This window comes from Hetaerina americana, unplaced genomic scaffold (genome assembly GCF_022747635.1).
Source record: "Hetaerina americana unplaced genomic scaffold, ioHetAmer1.1.p SCAF_5, whole genome shotgun sequence".
Classification (NCBI taxonomy): Eukaryota; Metazoa; Arthropoda; class Insecta; order Odonata; family Calopterygidae; genus Hetaerina; species Hetaerina americana.
Genome location: NW_027287095.1, coordinates 91,299,679 through 91,318,888, shown reverse-complemented (window position 1 = coordinate 91,318,888; position 19,210 = coordinate 91,299,679). Strand labels below are relative to the sequence as shown.

The 19,210-nt window shown below is 40.0% G+C and overlaps 1 protein-coding gene across 2 annotated transcripts in view; it reads right to left on the bottom strand.

The window, feature by feature from the left end:
- Nucleotides 1–18,626, bottom strand: part of Pdcd4 (Programmed cell death 4) — a 52,653-nt gene extending 34,027 nt beyond the window's left edge. For both annotated transcript variants that reach the window (XM_071591936.1, XM_071591937.1), the window contains exon 1: nucleotides 18,160–18,626. In XM_071591936.1, the coding sequence (XP_071448037.1) occupies nucleotides 18,160–18,457 (298 nt within the window). In that variant the 5' untranslated portion in view covers nucleotides 18,458–18,626. The remainder of the gene's footprint in view (nucleotides 1–18,159) is intronic.
- Between the last annotated feature and the right edge of the window lie 584 nt (nucleotides 18,627–19,210).

Here is a 19,210-nt window from a genome sequence, read left to right as displayed (position 1 = left end):
AGGTTTGCCGATGACCAATCTTTAGTTTTTCAGTAAGCCAAGGTGTTGCAAGCATTGCTGAGTGAATTGGAAACTCAGTGCAGTAGATATGGCATGAGAATATATATATATATATATATATATATATATATATATATATATATATATATATATATATATATATATTCTCATGAAATATCAAGAAAATACGTGTGAGTGTTCTCTTTTTTGTGTTTCTATATTGTGTGTTACTGTGTATTGTACTATATATATATATATATATATATATATATATATATATATATATATATATATATATATATATATATATAAAGCAATTTTCCAGGAAGAAAAAGGCAAAGCTAAACATTAAAATAGGAGGGCAACGACTAGAGCAGGTAGAACAGTTTACGTATCTCGGTAGTGTTTTGGACCAACACGGTCAAAGTAGTACGGACGTAAGGAGAAGAATTGAGCTAGGCAAAGAGGCTTTCACAAGGAGGAGGGAGTTGATGAGAGGGACGTTGAGTAAGGATATTAAGAAAGGACTCGTAAAAACTTTGATATGGAGCGTAGCTATGTACGGCGCGGAAACGTGGTCATTGAAGCAGGAGGATAGACGTAGATTGGAGGCTTTTGAAATGTGGTGGTGGAGATGGATGGAGAAGGTGAAATGGACCCAAAGGAAAACAAATGAGAAACTACTTGGTATGGTGGGCAGGGAGAGGGATTTGCTGGCAGAAATCCATAGGAGGCAGGAAAAATGGATGAACAGTCTATTGATAGGCAGTAGGATGTTGAAGACAGTAATAGAGGGGAGAATGTCAGTAAAACGAGGAAAGGGCAAGAACAGAAAAGGGATTTTGGAGGGTATGAATGTAGGAAGGAAGGAACGTGTACGGAGATGAAGGACGACTTGATGTAGAGTAGGTTGCTGGATTGTGTTTCGTTAGGAGTCGCAAAATATTTATTTGGTAGTTGTGTCCATCCAAAACCTACCTTAACCGGTAGATTACGTAATAATAATAATTATATATACTAGCATGATATTCTTAATAAGGCCTAACCAGCGAAATATATAACTTTATCACATTTCTCCAATACCCTTCAAAAAATCTGATTTTTTCGATAGCTTGTACACACATTCCCCGCATGTGTTTCACCCAGGAAAGATCGAGAGTGAGGATAACGCCTAGGTTTTTAATCGAGTCTAAATTTTCAATTTCGATGCTCCGGATTCAATGGGCGTTCAGGAGGGAATTGCTCTGTTTCCAAAAATTCATCACTACGCACTTTTTTAACTTTAATTCTAAATGCCAAATGCTGCACTAGCGTTGTATAGTCTAAATTCTCTGAACGGCTAGTCAAACTCGTCTTCTTATTGTAACAATTTTTGACAAATCTGGTGGATATTCTCTGGACTTCATCTAATTCATTTTGCCAAACTTTTCTCCAAGGATCCCAAATACTTGCGGCATATTCCAAATGTGGCCTTACTAGAGCGAAAGAACACCTCTCTTTAACTTTCTCATCACATTTCCACACCACCCATTTATTGAAAACGAGTGTCTTTAAAGCTGACCCGCATATACAGTAGTCCTGTTATGTGCTTCCCATGAAAGGTTTGGTGTTAGTACTAACCCCAAATATTTAACTTGATCGGTCGTAGTTAACACTGAACCCTATAATTTCATATTGTATGTCTTGCTAATCACTTCCTTTGCTCCAAAATTTCAAACTGCGCATTTGCCTAAGTTAGGTGCTAATCCCCATTTCCTGCACCAATCCGATATTGTGTTTAAGTCACCGGAGAGTAGCTCGCAATCTGATGGGCCCCTTATTTCCTTGTATACCACCGTGTCGTCAACAAATAATCCGAGGTTGCTACTAATTTATGAGCTTAATTCATTAATGTAGATTAAGAATTGAAGAGACCCTAAAACACTTCCCTGGGGGACACCCGATATGACATCCAACTCCGATGATCATAACCCATCGATGACTGCTATTTGTTTTCAATTTGACAAGAAGATTATAATTTAATTTTTTATGTTCTCATTGGCACCGTTTGTGTAACAATTTATTGTGTGGGACTTCATCGAAGACTTTCTTAAAATTCAGAAATACTACATCGACTTGTGTTTCGCTTTCTCCCGATCTAAGTATATCAAGAATGAGAATATCTAATTGGGTTTCGCAAAATCTGCTCTTCCTAAATCCGTGCTGGTTGTGGCTTAGTATGTTCCTACTGTCGAGCAATCTCATTACGTTTCTGACAATGATGTATCTTAATATTTGACAAGAGATCGATGTTTGAGAAATAAGTCAGTAATTGGTTGAGAGCCAACCAATATTGCTATATAATTGTGCTCTTAAGGATAGTAGTATTAAATAAATAAAAAAACTCCAATAGCCGTCAACAGTTTTACCTTCCTAAACAAAGTGCAAATGAGTTTAGTTGGCTAACGCCACAAGTCAAGGATTGGGTAAAAGGTAAAAAGGAAAGGGATAAGAAATGTGAATACGAATACGCGTATTTCGGCCACAAAGTAGCCCTCCTCAGCGTACTGAAGGTGAATCATCACGACAACGCAAGCTCACTTCGACTTGTGTTGTCGTGACGATTCACCTTCAGTACGCTGAGGAGGGCTCCTTAGTGGCCGAAATACGCGTATTCGTATTCACCTTTCTTTTTACCTTTTACCCCATCCTTGACATGTGGCATTAGCCAACTAATCCCATTTGTACTTGGTTTAGAAAGGTAAAACTGTTGACGGCTATTGGAGTTTTTTTTATTTATTTAATAAAGCCAACCAATGGTGAGACAACCAACCCAAATTCGGTGAGACATTGGTGAACCCTATCGTACTAATGTACTAGAGACCACGTCAATAAAATCAGATTATGCGTAGAACTGATTTAAGATGTCATTGTTTTTAAGAACGATTAGGGATCAGAATAACGTTTTCCTACCGCGCAAGGGGAGAAAAATTTTCGGGGCAAAATTAGTCTGATATGTGGTATTGACCCTCGGCCACAAACTTTAGCGGTAGCTAGCAGAATACTAGAAAAATACTAAATCACGCGAATGAACACATTATGTTCACAACTTGTAGAACAATTTTCGAATTAAAAGCACCCGAGGTATCCCAGTCGACCCCCTAGGTCCCGCCATTATTCTTCTAGCAGTCGTTGACAACTTCTTCCATACACACACATCCGGGGACGATTATCTGAAAGAGGGGGAGGCGAACAGATCCGAGGACGACCGGAGAGGCCTAGGACCCCCCCCCCCTCCATGACGACGGTAAGGGGGGCGTGGCACCTCCCCGCGAGGGACGGGCGGGAGAGGCGGAGGAAGGAAAGGAGGGCGAGGTGCCGTCGACCGCCGCTGACCTCCATCCCTGCCCCCCCTCTTCTATAAATACGATACGAACGGGAGGAGGAAGCACCCGACACCATTGCAAGAAGCAAATGCCCGCTGAAACGATATTTGAAGAAATACTAACCGCGGAATACACACAATAATAACCAGACATATTCTCCGATATAATGAGCAATTCCTATTGTAATCCTTCACATAGTCATTTAAAATATCGACTAAAATGTACATTTAACCCGAATGTATCGAGAATAAGTTATTTAAATCGATTCTGTGTAACTGCTTATATCGAGGGCCGAATTATTGGCCAACGCGTGGCTTAAATTTCCCAACGCACCTCGGGATTGACAACGATAACCGTCCGAAGAGCATCAGCGGAGAGTCCATCAAACCCCACGGTGTTCGTTCGCTCTAATCTGGACTCTCTCCTAATCTGCATTGCACAGCCTAAGAATCTTTCTGCATCGCCCGCTTCACTATCCGCCGTGAGAACGCGCGCCGACGGATTCGCTTTCGCCGTCATCACCGCCAATCCCGCCCAGGACGCGCGTGTCTGCGCGCGGAGCGCGACTCATTTTTTGGTCGGGCGGTTATTCCTTGTTCCTTAACCGTAGGTCCCTACCTCACTACCAAGTCTACCTTCCTTCGCCTACCGAAAAACTTACAAAAACGCCACGTCCCAATCCCCCATAACTATCAAATGTTTCCCTGCAGGAACACGCCCTATTTTATCCTCAAGTAATCCTATATCCTATCGACTTCTTCTTCCTTATGGTTGCTCGGTGGCATGTATACCTGAAAAATGACCAAGTTCGCCGGTTCTGCTTTTATCTCTGCTAATAATATTCTATCCTTTGCTTCTTCTATGTCGACTACGCTTCTTCCTACCCCTTCATTTAATATTATGGCAACCCCTCGTTGGCCCTCGGGCCCGTCGTTGTATATTATTCTCTATCTATCTCTCCAGTAATCCCCGCTAGCCTTCCATCTCACCTAGCATAAACCTAAAATATCTATATTTCCTTTTCACATCTATCGCTTGATATTCTCTTTCCTGTCCTCCACATTGTCCTAACATTCCAAATCCCATTTCTAACTAGTTTGGTCCTCTCCGACGTCGACATCAATTCCCCGCGATCCACCAAAAAGGTGTGTGGCACGGGGTGCAAGTACCAGGTGGGACGAATGAGTGATAAGGGAGGATATGGGGGCCGAAGGGAAAGGGGATCATTGTCCTTCATAGTAGCATGGGTCATTTAATTGAGGCGTTTTCCGATCGCCTTCCTCACTGATGTTTTTGAAGCGACGCCACCATTTAAATGGCCACCCCATTGGGGTCGTACGCTTATGCAGTCGCCTCAGTGAAAAACAGACGCTGCGAGGACTACCTTTTGTCTGGATCCTTCGACATATCACGCTCCGGTGATTCTGCCGGGAGCAATTATCATCGCTCCCGCCAGCACAGATGGCGGAGGATATGGGTACGCTGTTCCGGAAAGTGAAAGCAAGGGAAAATCCCTGAATACTACTAGAGATAAATCAGGAAAATTATAAATCGACCCCGGAAGGATTCACGAGAGACGACAAGAAAGCAACAATCCATATACATGGTGAAGAATTTAGGGTAGCAGGTATGGAAAAGGTAAATATGACGTCGATGAAGATAGCTTATGCCCAGGCATGCTGGGAGATAGAGGGGACTTGCAGGAACATGAAATATAATGCGGCCGTTGGAATAGATATCCACGGTACTACTTTCGGGTTGGGGAAAACGAGGAAGTTCGACAAACGTACAGGCGTGGCTGATTTCATATTGATAGATTCTAAGGAAAAGAGGAGGGTGCGGGGGAAGAAGCTGACACGATGCACGAGGGAAATATGGGGCGGCGGAGGGGAAGAGCACCATTTAGCAAGGGGGGGGGGGGGAATAACATTCTACACCAAGTCAAGTGGAATCGGGAAATGTACCCCGCCACCTCCCGTCAAACAGAACAAAACCGCACGCAAAGCCCAAAAATTAATGCCGTTTCACACCCACAGAGGCGTATACATTCTAGCAAAAACCATTTTAACTTACACCCATCCTGACTTGTAAATCGAATGTCCTCACTATTTCTATAGTAATTTTGGCTTTTTACTGTTGTTAATTCCTGTTTGCCCGGGGCAAGAACGAGTATTTGTATCTATCCGCAATGGATTCTATCTCCCTTATCTTATCTTTGTGGCCTGATCTACCTAAGTAGTATGGGGTCACGATAATTCCTTTAGTGACATTGTTTAAATCGTTTGTTCTGAACCTATCCAGAAGTCTTTCAAGTATCGCTTTTTTCCTTCACATCTCAAGTTGCTCCCAGCCTAATTCCCCCGAAAAAGGCCTGTCACACCCGAGGGCGGTGCGACATTTTTCCGCTTGGGCCTACGTAAAGAGCAGAACAGTACCCACCCAACAATTTGTACACACCAGTTTTCATCTGCAAGGCCACTTCATTTGTTGCACCGAAAAGTCTCACGAGCAACGGGAGAGCTAACGGCTGTACTAATTCGCATGGGCAAGAGGTAGGCAACTTCTAAGGAAAGTAAAAATCATTCGCCTTGACCAGGAATGAATGATTTTTCACTCTTGAAATTGCTGCATTGTAATGCACATTCAGCGGATGACTCCGTTAAAAGTTACTGTCTTGGCATCTCCCGCAGTTTCTTGGAATGTAAAAGGAGATGTGACCAAAGGAAGGGAGTCACAATTTAAGCAGAAATTTCCACAGTAGGGGAGAAAACAATCTCTTTTATCCTTAACACATTATGCCCGCTAACAGGGAGTTCTAGAAGTTGTTCTGGGCAATGATGATGTCAAGTTCCTCCTCCAAGTCATCGGCCAGCTCGACGCTAGCACACGCACGGACGACGCGTTTGTGTGCTGAGTAAACGAAGGATGCCAGGGCGGGGGGGAGGGGGGGGCTGAGGAGTAGAAGTCATTCTATGACAAGGCAGGCCGCGTTGCTCTTTCACTCGCTTAGAGAACCCGGGGGCCGTTCCCCCCGCGGACCCAGGCGAGTGTGAAGCAACCGAGCCATCCTCTAAGCACAATTATTACGCCGCGTGTACACAAGGCATTCGAAGCAGACCACGGGAGCGAGAGGGGAGGGACGAGACGGACGGCGAGAGAGCGCGGGCGTAGCCTTGGACAAGACGACCAAGTGGGCGACCGCGAGTGACAAGAAGACTTTCACTTATTGTGCACGGGGGGGCGGGGGAGAAAAGGTTAAGTGGGGGGGGAGAGCGAGAGGATGCGCGCGCACGTCAAAGATGCCGTCGAGTAGAAAAATTCATCGTGCAACCATCATGAAATTATTCCTTTCACTTTGCCATTGGCCAAATTGCTCAAATTGTTCATTCAATGATGTTGTCAAATCATTTTATAATGAGTGGATGTGTATCCAGTTACGTGTTGATTGGAGAAGCCAAGAAGGGGATTCCTGTCTTGGAATCGGTTCATAATGTTCGCCATCCATTACGAGTTAAGAACTGGTTCCACTTCCGTCGCTAATACCTCGAGAGTTGACGCTTTGACGCCGCGCCCAAATGGTAGGAGGACGATGGTATGCAGCGTTTGGCGTGGGATGATGCATCGACCACACCAAACGCTCCAGATCATGATGCCCCCTTGCCGTGTCCCCGGCCGCCGCATGTAAGATGTAGTTAGTACGTAGTGATAACGTCCCCTAAAGCACGCACCCCCCCCCCCGGTATTTAACGCGCCTCCGCCAAAAATAGTTTATTAACTCAATAGAATATTACTCAAGAGAATAATCCTGCCAACCACAGTCAGATACCATATATCCGGATGCGTAAGAAACGCTGCTGTTCCGCAAAATATAATTCTACTGCGACAGGTTCCCATACAGAGAATCTGGAAATTTCAGAAACATGAAAACATATTCAACGAGCAATTTCACTCTTTATCGGTCACCCCTACTCAATTTGTTTTCTTCGAAACCCAACCCATAATGCACCACTCCCACATCCGTTAACCCCCTCGCAGAGACGACCCATGATCAATGCCCTCACTTCCCGAAACAAACCTCTCCCGCCTCTCCTGGGATCTCCCCGGGCTAACCCCCCCCTCGCAAACAGCGCTATGTAACTGTGTGAAAACTGTGAAATTGCCAGATGATGATACGCCGTATCGAAACAGGACGCAGTGAAGTTATGAGGAGGAAATTCATGACAGGGACGATGAGTAAGGATGTTAACAAAAGCCTCGTCAAATCATTGATATGGATTGTAGTAATGTACAAACGGTGCGGAAATATGGTCAACGTTCCTGCCATCGGTTCTCTCCTCGCGAAAGCTTCTTTACCTGATGCAATTCTTTGCCTTAAGGCCCAACTACCTTGGCCATTTTGGTCCAAAACACTTCCGAGATATGTTAACTGTTCCACCTGCTCCAGGTTATGCCCCCTATGATAATGTTCAGCTCAGCCTCTCTCTTTATGGAAAATCACGTAATCTTTATTTTGATTATATTAATTCTCATCCCATACCTATCGCACTGAACATTACACTCCACAATAAAGATTTAATATTTCACGACCGTGGTTCCCATGCTGCGCGGCATCGAAACCATGGTCGTGAAATATTAAATCTTTATTGTGGAAGTGTAGTCTCTTTTTACCCTCAAAATGAAGGAATTTCACAAAGTTAAACCTGAAACTGGGTAAATATGTTTTTCATTACAACTCACTCAGCAATGCTTGCAACCCCTTGGCTGACTGACGACCTAATGCTTGGCCATCAACAAACCTAACTTAGCGAATTCCCCGCCGACTTTCATACCTATCTCCAGTTCTTCCCATGCCTCTTTCATCATTTCCTCCACCTATACGTTGAACAGCACCGGTGATAATGGGCAACTCTGCCTTACACCTCTTCCCAACACTGAATGTCAACCTTGATGCTTGCTTTGAAATTGCTGTAGCCATTAATGTGGACATGGGCAAACCTGCCATCATGAAACATTTCATAAACGTGAGAAAGAAACAATGGGCTCCATATGCTTTGTTGGTCTACGACATATTTCTTAGATATTAATACATTACACCAAAGAATCAAGGAATTCTATTTGATTGTTGAATAATGACTCCTAACATTTGCCAACCATTTTAAAGGAAATCTTAACATAACATGGCATGCCAAGGTTTTTATGAGTGTTCCTCTCTATCCAATCACACCCAGCGCCAATCAGACTTCTCGCTATTAAAAACCACAGTATATTACAGCTATCACTAGTCTTTTTGTAACATTCGCTCAATGTCCCCATCATCAATGGCCTCATCCTTATGAAAACCTTTTCACTGAATGCAATTTCTCCTCCTTTATTCCCACAATTATGATTCAATACACTTCCAAGATATTGAACTGTTCCACCACCTCAAGTTTTTTCCTTCCTTTGACTACGTTGAACTTCGTCTTCCTCTTCCCATAACAGTTGCTGATTAGATTGATGCTACTCACCCAACACCTCTCACACTTGCTATAATGCACTCATGAATGATAGTAACACCCTGGCTGACTGACCATTAGCAAGCCTGATTTTATGAATTCCCTATGGGCTTTTCCTCTTAACCCTATGTCTTTCAATGCTTCTGTTACAAACTCCTATTTTACATTCAAAAGCAGGTGATAATGGACAGCCATGCCTTACTCCCCTTCATTAAACTATCCCCACCCTGACTCAAGGTCTAATAAATGTATGTGAGCCATCAGATATTCAAAGGTTGAATGAAACGCCCATTTTGCTTCAATTTACTTCTATCTTCATCTTACAGAATATATGTTGCAAATTAAAATATTAACATCACCTTTAATAGACAATCCCCTTTTTTTCAATTTTACATTTTCTCATATTTCATGAAGAAATCTTTGGTTTCCACTGTATGTTCTCATATATATAATCCAGAAAAGACTTACTATATACTGCTAAAATATTTCCATGTGTACAAACAATTTCAACTGTTGAAATTCAAACACAAAAAAGGTGCATGTATTTTAAATATTGAATTATGGTGATTTCTGTTACAACATCAGCGATAGTTTATTTATTTATTTATTTATTCAGTACAAATCCGAAAACAGCACACATTTTGGCCTTTACATCGAACTATTAGCAACGATAACAATGGTCACATTTACAAACACCCAAGCCCTAGATGGAGGGAAACTCACCCAGGCGGGAATCGAACCCGCGACCCTCGGAATGGCAGACGAGGACGTTACCCCGCCGCCACCGGGGTCGGCGGGGTAATGTCCTTTTCTGTTCACACAAGAACAATTCTTAGTAAATTGATACTGTATGAAGCGAACGATAACTACGGTCGTATGAACATTATGAGAAGAATCAACCCCAACCATAATCTTCCATGTAGGAGTATGGCTGGGGTTGATTCTTCCCATCATAACTTGATACTGTAACATGAATGAATTATCATATTGTTATGAATTAAGTATCATATTCAGGACCTTTACCAATGACATTATTCCTTTTTTTTATATATGCTGCAGTAACATTTTAACGTCAAAGAAAAAATCAGTTATGACTCCCTGGTACACTCAGAGTAACTTAAAATAAATGAATTCATTGCATTACACCTATGGAGCAGGGGAATACTGCAGCTACTCTGTACATGATAACATTTACAGATTTAAAATGCTTACTTTTGGAAATCCCACGAATCATCTTGAAGCTATTTCTAATCCATCATTAGGTATCATAAGAAATTAGAATAATTAATGATGCGCAGTGGATCTCGCTCAGTAAGCGCCTAGCACAACAATTGCTTCACATTTGCAACAAATTTCAAAATAATGACTCTTGGAAAATGCACCTATACACGTACGGAGTGCGAGGAGAGGGGGTTCCTGGATTCACTGCGAGCCTGTTGCTTCCGTTTGTGTTTAGCAGTCATTCTGCTAGAATGCAAGTGTCACCAGTGACTACAAATATTTCCAAATTTACGATCAGATACGCATTATGCATCCATGTACCAAAAACATATTATACATACGTATTATATATCTACACATGTATTATTGGATAATTTTTCGAGCTAAGTTTTAACAAAGGTCCTCAAAGAAAAATTTGCAAGAAGACAACCATAGGAGAATTAAAACAACAATAGAAATAATAAGTAAAATCATTGAAAATCAGGAACAAGGTGTTAGAACACCTGATCTAGAATGCACATTCAATCAGTCGACATCAACAAATTGCACCACCCTCCAGAACAGGGACAACGAAAAGGACAGAGATGCTTGAAATGGAGTGGCAAGAATATCTACGCAAGAGTTATTTATGCTTAACAATGTCATAAGGTTGCCTCTCAAATCATAAACATATATAATTCTGAAGCGGCACTATTAATAAAAATATTATGCGTGAGACGGAGCAAGTGATTTTTGCAAACATCTTTCAGAAGATGCCAGGGTCATCAATTAGGGCTGATTAAGTAGCATTTAAGGAAGTCACGAGTGATACAAGAAGTTTAAAAGATGGAACTGGTATCCACTTAGTTGAGGAACAAGGTGAAACAATGAGCTCCGATTCAAAGGCAACACAGAACTTCATTGGTGACTCCACTTATTAGAAATAATATCAATTCTTTTTTGTAATCTAGAAATCAAATTCACTTTCCAGGTTGGTAAATACATGATAGAAGAAAATAGGAAAATGATTCTCAGTCTCTGCTGCATCATACATTGAGGAGCATCACCCAAACAAAGCAGTAGCTATGCGTGCTACAAATTTATTTAATCAGAACGCTGAGTCACATATTCAAAAAATATTTAAGCTTCAGCAAAAACTAAAGTCTCCTGACAGCTTCCCAGTAAAATAGGATTAGGATTGTCATAAATAATAAACTAATTATTTGATTCTTTTTTTGTTTTCTGAAAATCAAAATCGTGTTCCAGGTTGGTGCAATCTATGATATAGGAAAAGATAAAACTAATTCAAAATCTTAAATGATACACATCTGTACATAATTTTCTGTCCATGAACCGTGACATAATTTTTTTCCGCACAGAAATGGATTATCATATTTTACATTAAATCATATGGGAAAATTCATTTCTCCAAATGAGTGTTTCGCTTTAAGAGAAAGATGCCGCTCACTAAGCAAGATTACATTGTACAATTTTTCTCAGTCATATTTATCTTGGCCCATAGGTTCACTGCTATATTTTCAACAGAAACCAACTGGGAGTTTCTTATGCTTTACATCTGATATAGAATATATTTCCCCAGGTAACAAAATTCTTAGGAATGAAAACAACGCAAGTTATGAAGCCTCAATTGTCTTAACATCAATGAATTTGCATCCTAAAAAATAACTGCTACATAATAATAATGCTTAATTAACTAAATTATTCTAATGTACATGAACAATCATGTATGCCACATGAAAACAGCTTATACTACCTTGATCAAAAAGTTCCCGGAATAACCACCGTGTGGCGCTCCCATCGTTCCGATTTGAGTTCTGTTTTTTTTGTTAAATTGGTACATCTGTTGTTGATATTCCCTTTAAATCTTAGTGTCATAACTTGACATTTGCAAAAGTTACGGTCGGTTTTCGGTATGTCCATCAGTGCTTCCTGCGATTTTTCCATTACTTCCTCTCGGCTGCTAAAACGCGTTCCCCGTAATGGTTTTTTAACTCGATTGAACAGAAAGAAGTCACAGGGAGCCAAATCAGGTGAATTCGGTGGCTGTTGGATGGTATTTGTTGCATTTTTCGTCAAAAAATTACGAATAATGATAGCACTGTGCGACGGTGCGTTATCATGGTGCAAAATCCACGAGTTTTCTGCCCACATTTCTGGTCTCTTTCGGCGAATTGCTTCACGCAAACGTCTCATAACGCCCAAATAATACTCTTTGTTTACTGTCTGGCCTTCTGGCAAAAATTCATGATGCACTACACCGTTGTAATCCATGAAAACCGTCAGCATTGCCTTCTTTTTTGACTGAAAACGACGTGGTTTTTTTGGTCTCGGCTCATTTGGTGAACGCCATTCACTTGCCTGATGTCTGGATTGCGTGTCATACTCATAAACCCACGTCTCGTCTCCAGTAATGATCCTTTTGATGAATGTGGGATCGGATTCAGCCTCGCAAATCATGTCTTTTGCGACGTCAACACGGTCTCTTTTTTGCATGAAATTGAGGTCTTTTGGCACCAACTTTGCTGCTACACGACGGAAACCCAAATCATTAACCACAATGTCTTGGGCGGATCCATAGGCAATGTTCAAGTCCTCCGCTATTTCTCTGATGGTTAATTTGCGGTTATTGACCAACATTTCTTTTACTTTATCAATTTTTTCACCGACTTTCGATGTCGATGGTCTGCCACTGCGTTCATCATCTTCGATTGACTCACGACCACTTCTGAACCGCTCGTGCCACTGGTAAACGACCGTTTTTTTTAGAGAATCGTTGCCGAAACACTTTTCCAACATTTCCAACGTCCGTGCGCCACTAAATCCGTTTTTTACGCAAAATTTAATACAAGTTCGTTGTTGCAAATTTAAATCCATTTCTGAAATTGTAAAAAATCGCCAACACACACAGAGATAGATGTATTCTTGGCTACGTAACGTAGTATTGGTACATAGAAAAAACTTCTTACGAGAACAAGCCAGATATTTTTAGCAGCAGTCTGCTGGCTTCAGGTACTACCACACTAATCAGCTGCTACTAAAATAATGCAAAAATCATTAAACCCCATTCTACATATTATAATAAATTCCAGGGAAAATGATACCTTAAATGATGAAGGTGGTTGGGACCACTGAAATACTGATGTGATACCAAATACTGTTGTTTTCGTTTTGGCAATTCCTTTTATTTTTCTTTAGACCACAATAATTGCATGCGCATCAAGCACTTGAGAAAGACACAAAGTTTGTTCTTTTGGGCACACATTGTGCCAAGAAGGTACGAAGTAGGGAGCTGAAACCTTTTTGGAAAAATATGATAAAGATCCCGAAAATAACATGGGCTGGGCCCGATTTTCATATCCTTACCTGTAAATTTTTGAGATAAAAAAAATAATTGTTCGCAAAAGATATCATTTCCACTCACAGATGGCAACCAAGGTTTCACACAGAATTAAAATTTCAATTCCTTTGCTTTGATGTTGGTTAGTCTTCTTCTAGTCATGCGTGCCACCGGCATCCACTCACACAAACATTCTACTCCAAACATTGGAGAATAAGAACTGGCCATTTTATAATTGATATGTCAAAGCTGACACGGACCTTCCTTTGCCTACCTTTGGCGGGTGACCAACTACGATGAGGGGGTATGGCACACGAGGCATTATAGTCTTTCTTCCCTGCATAAGTTTATATTCTAAGCCGACTTATGTGCGTAGCAATTGTTAACAGCATGTAGATCAATCATAATCTTCATTCAAATCCCCACTAAAGCAGGATTCTTTGCGGCCTCAAAAATGAATGTCTGAGCTGGCGAAACAATGGAATCTAGAGTAATTACTCAAATATAAATTTACCAATTCTATTCTCAACAATAACTGTTGTTAAAAAAATCCTGTTAATCTTTTAATGGTCGGAACCGCTCATTTTCTCAAATGAATATTACGTAAGCATTGGGATTTAAATGAATATAACGCATCTTTGCTATTGTTTTATCAGCAACAAATTTTACAAATATAAGCCATTGTTAGCATAGAAAATATATCCCTTTCTCACTAAACCAATTGCCAAGTTTTTGGAATTTGCATTAATCTGATGAGATCAATGCAATTTTAAAACAGTTGTGAACAGAGGACATTTAATTATAATATGCATACTCCAGATTTTGGGGTATTTGTCGTAAGCTTGAAGAGAAAGAAACAAGGGAGAAGATTTGGGCCTTTTTGGTCTTATTGAAATATATTATTGAAACTTGGGGTCTATTTTATGGGTTCAGCCATTTAACATCATGCTAAAAATAGCATTTGACCAATTACTATTATTATTTATAGCAAGGGAATTCTACTGGTAAAAGTAGGCAATTGATGGTTTAAGCTAACCTATTCTTCACCACAAATCTGCTATATTATTAGAGAACTTAAAATATCTTTCATCACAGATAAGCCTCTTAAGTTTAACTGTTGGTAACATTAATGCAAATTTAAAGGAGATGCACAAAAATGAGCTCAGATTACGATTGTCTATATGGTCACAAGAATTTTTATAACTTCAATAAACAGTGATACAATTGGTGCTAAGGACTTCTCGGATGACTTTTCCTTCCCATTTTGGATTTTAATTGGCTATTAATTCCTAATAATTTATTTACATCATCAATACATGATGAAATGAGGAAGTGCAGGTGAGAAATTTTAAGTAACATAAGTCAACAAGAGGCAGGAAATATGGACTGAGAGCTCTGCAATTGATACTCTTGCATATGTCTAAAGCATTTACAAAATATGTGCGCTTACAGAAAACACAGAGGCAAACAAACTGCTCATTAAAAGGCTTATAATAGGCACCCAAAATACTTGGGTACCAGAAAAAAAACAGATGAAGGTGAACATTGACGCTTGCCCAGGAATCAAACCTGGGTCTTCCTGCCAGTATATTTATACTTGCATACGTGTATGTGTATATGTACTTGTATGTGTGTGCATGTGTGTGTATGTACACATGTACGTCTATATATGTGTGTGTGTGTATGTATATATGTGTGTATATAATTATATATATATATTTCTATATATGTGGGTCGCGGTAGTCCAGGAGGTAGAGCATTTAACTGCTGATCAGATGATCCCGGGTTCAATTCCTGGGCAAGGAACTCTGGGCACATGGGAACATGGGCTTCACCCATGCTATCTGATTTTTCGGGTACCAGATCTTCCTCGGAAACCATAACCGGCACAGGGAAAGGAACTGGCCCCCCTACCCTGATGTGTGACTTTCACATGCCGTCGGGCTTAGTACTGGGTGAACTCTACCATCACCCATATATATGTATGTATATATATATATATATATATATATATATATATATATATACATTCAAACACGAAATCCCGCCCAACGGCGAATAAATACTCATATATTCAGAAACAGATATAAGGAAAAGGGATAGGAACACACATAAAGGACGAACACAATAGAGGTGGGGAAGGCGGAATCGAACGGATCACATCTTGGCTAAAGAATCGGGGCGCTTGGCGACATATTAGACCCACGGATCTCAGGGTAAATTACGTTTCCTCGATAGCTCAAGTGGTTAAGAGCATCCGCCCGGCAAGTGGAAAGATTCGAGGTTCGAGTCCCGGTCAAGGAAATATTTTTACTCTTGTGATCCGTTCGATTCCGCCTTCCCCACCTCTATTGTGTTCGTCCTTTATGTGTGTTCCTATCCCTTTTCCTTACACACATGGACGGCACAATAGAACACAAATAGAATAGTAACATCTTATATATATATATATATATCTGGAAATAAATACATGTAGACCAACGATTACCTATTCGGGTTAATTTTTGATTTTAGATTTGTAAGGCTTCTTGATATCTGCAAAGTTATATCTAATTCGTAGCGGGATTATCGGAAGGCAAATTGTACCGGTGTGTATGTAAATTTGTGTGTGTGGGTGTACATTTACATATCTACAAAAAAGACCGCTCTCCAGCGACGACATAAAAACATTGATTAATACAGAGAAAGCTCACGTTTCGACGACACGGTCATCACCAGAATTCTAATCAGTTCCAATCATGACGGCCGTGCCGTTGAAACGAACTAGATACGCGAGTGTTCTTTCACCGCGTTTTAGGGCATCAATCTTTAAATTTAAGTTTAATCTATCTATCTATATGTATACATAATAAATTGGACAGCAACAAACAATATAGTAACAGATAAACACTTTATGTGTTTCTATATTGTTTGTTGTTGCCCAATTCATTATTCGGCACTTCCGTGTTATGTGGACGAAATCATCTATATATATATATATATATATATATATATATATATATATATATATATATATATATATATATACGAAACAACTAGCGCTTCATCTCGAGGAAACATATGGCAATCCGAAAACAACACACACACAAATACCTACATCGATAAGGCATACCGTGTATCGAAAAATACGTAATTAACTGAAGACAACTGCAAAACACAATTCATAATAGTTACAAACCAGAAAAAACTACACCGATATTATAACCAGAGAGAATAATCACTACAGAAGCAGGTGGCGATTCTGTACATTAACCTCTATTACTGCGCAACTGTCTCGGCCCACAGTTCGAGAGAAGTAATCCATAAGCAAATCCAGAGCGGCCTGTACAATACTTAATATTCATTCAAGCCAAAAGTCAGCATCATCAATTCACCATCGAATACTTTAATATGACCGGGATTCAATTTAAGTCCATTTTTTCGACTAATAAGCGCAACGGAGAACACGCTCATTGTATTTAATGGAAACGTTCAGTAAGTGGGGCGCTAAGCAATGGAGGATTAGTGAACCTACACTAGTCACCAATGTTGCACCGACAATTTTATAGTAGAGTTACTAATATATAATATATATATATATATATATATATATATGTGCAGGATCCAACAATATTTTCTCATACTGCTCTGTAAAAATATCTGTGGCCTTCATCAATTCAATCTAGCGACGACATCGTTTAATAAAAACCATGTGAACGCTTCTTCGACGAATTAGATTTGTAGACTAATTACGCAAGTCTTTTGAACCCACTTAAACTAATAATGATAAAAGCGATTACACATCCACCAGATTTCCGAAGATAGTGAGAACCACGCCACAATTCTCAAGGTCAGAGCGGACACAGGAACGTTTACAAACAAACACCTCCCCCGAGCTCTCACTGTTATGTTTTCCCTTTCCCTGACGATGTAGAACTCTGGCGTTACTTAAAAATAAAATTTAGTTTGCCACCTAAAGAAAGACGCACTACTCGACTACGGGAAACCAGTAGTGAAGAAAAAAGCGAATTAATTCCTGGAAACAGGTTTTTTTAGGTGGCGAGGTTTAAGATTTCTCCGGGACTGCGACACGGATAAACACCAAAGCCGGTTTGGCCAAAAACTCAAGTTAACACAAGATGCTGATGGAGACCCGAGTTATTTCCTAGTTATTTATGTGATAGGGCTACAATTCCCATCCTAATTCATATTACGAAAAGGGGTATGATATTCCTGATAAGGAGTTGGACGAGTGAAAACCCGCACCATCTAATTACCTAATAGCCTATGGTTTCATACAAAACCAAAAAATTAAAACAAATTACTTTTGACACGGTTTATGTGACTGGACGTCTCCTTATATAGTAGAATAAAAATCAGATGCTCCACGCTAGATATAGGGAGCATAATATCCATATAATCTACTGATTCAGTAAATAGTAGAGGAGGCCAATTATTATAAAGTTAAGCAATTTAAAGCTACTCTTAAATGTAGTCAAATCTTCGATCATAACAATGTATGAAAAAGACTAGAACATAACAATTCAATAAGATTATAAACGTATATACATATACAATTATGTGCATACATACATTGTATAAAAGCTGGTTACAAATATAAACACAAGAACAGAGCACACAAACATGGTTGACGTTTCGCCGCCCCATTACAAATATGCCTCATTAGAAATTTTCCAGATTCTCACAACTAACGCGTAAATGTCATTATAAACTACAGGGGGAAACAATTTTATTTCCGTACCTTTCTTGGGCAAACCTCTTCCAAATCCATTCCTTGGCCTCCTGCTGTTTTTCCAGTGCCTGGTCGTCTGTACAACACTGGAACCGTTGGGAACAGCTTCTTTGCTTAGTTGTTTTATCAGCCTTTTTGCCTTCTTTTTAATTCTAGTGTCTGTATTGACAGAGGTCGAATCGGCGTCAATGATCGTTCTTTCTCCGTCAACTCCAACACCAGATAAACCGACGCCATTTTCGTCTATCCCGTCGCTCACGCCGTCCAAATCGACATCATGTCCGTTAATAACATCGCTGTCCATCATTTTTAAATGATAGATATTTCTACTAATAATGTATTAATAGTAGATTGTTTTAGTTTTCGGAAAGAAGAAGAGATACCACAGCCTCGAACTAAATTAATTCAATGAATTACTGCTCGCATCTAAGGATACCTTCCACAACCGCTCCAACGCTACGCTGATATCTCGAGTTGTTTTGGTTCCGCCACGTGACTGGCGAACCTCTCGCGCCTGCGTAGTACCGTTTGTCATCAAAACAACCGTCTGCTGGTATTGCTACATAAAAACCGTTAATTTAATTAAAGTAAGGTGCAAGCATCAAAGGTCCCAAAACTTAAATATATTTCTTGCTTGAGGAACCACTATTTCAAAAAGCATAAATTTCTGTGGCCATTGTGGGGAAAGCTAAAACTATTTTAAACCGAAAGTTAGTTTAGCTTTTGAATGTAATTACTTCACGAGTCATCAAAATGAGCGAATTTGCTCTTAATGCGTGCACCACCTTCAGTGGCCTGTACATTCTTTGTGATTACTGTGAGTTATACGAATTGACGAGTACGGAATATAATTCAAGTTAGAAGTGCTCACTTCATTTCTCGCTAAGTGTGCAAAAATAATAATTATGCTTTAAAATAATACTTAGCCATTAATTCATGTTTTCTTTCCTCGTGTTAAGTGGTTTCTTTTAGAAAAGTCCCGTAGTACATGTATAGAAAATAGCAATTTTTTTATTGTATAGGTAATCTACCGATTAAGGTAGGCTAGCTATGGGCACAA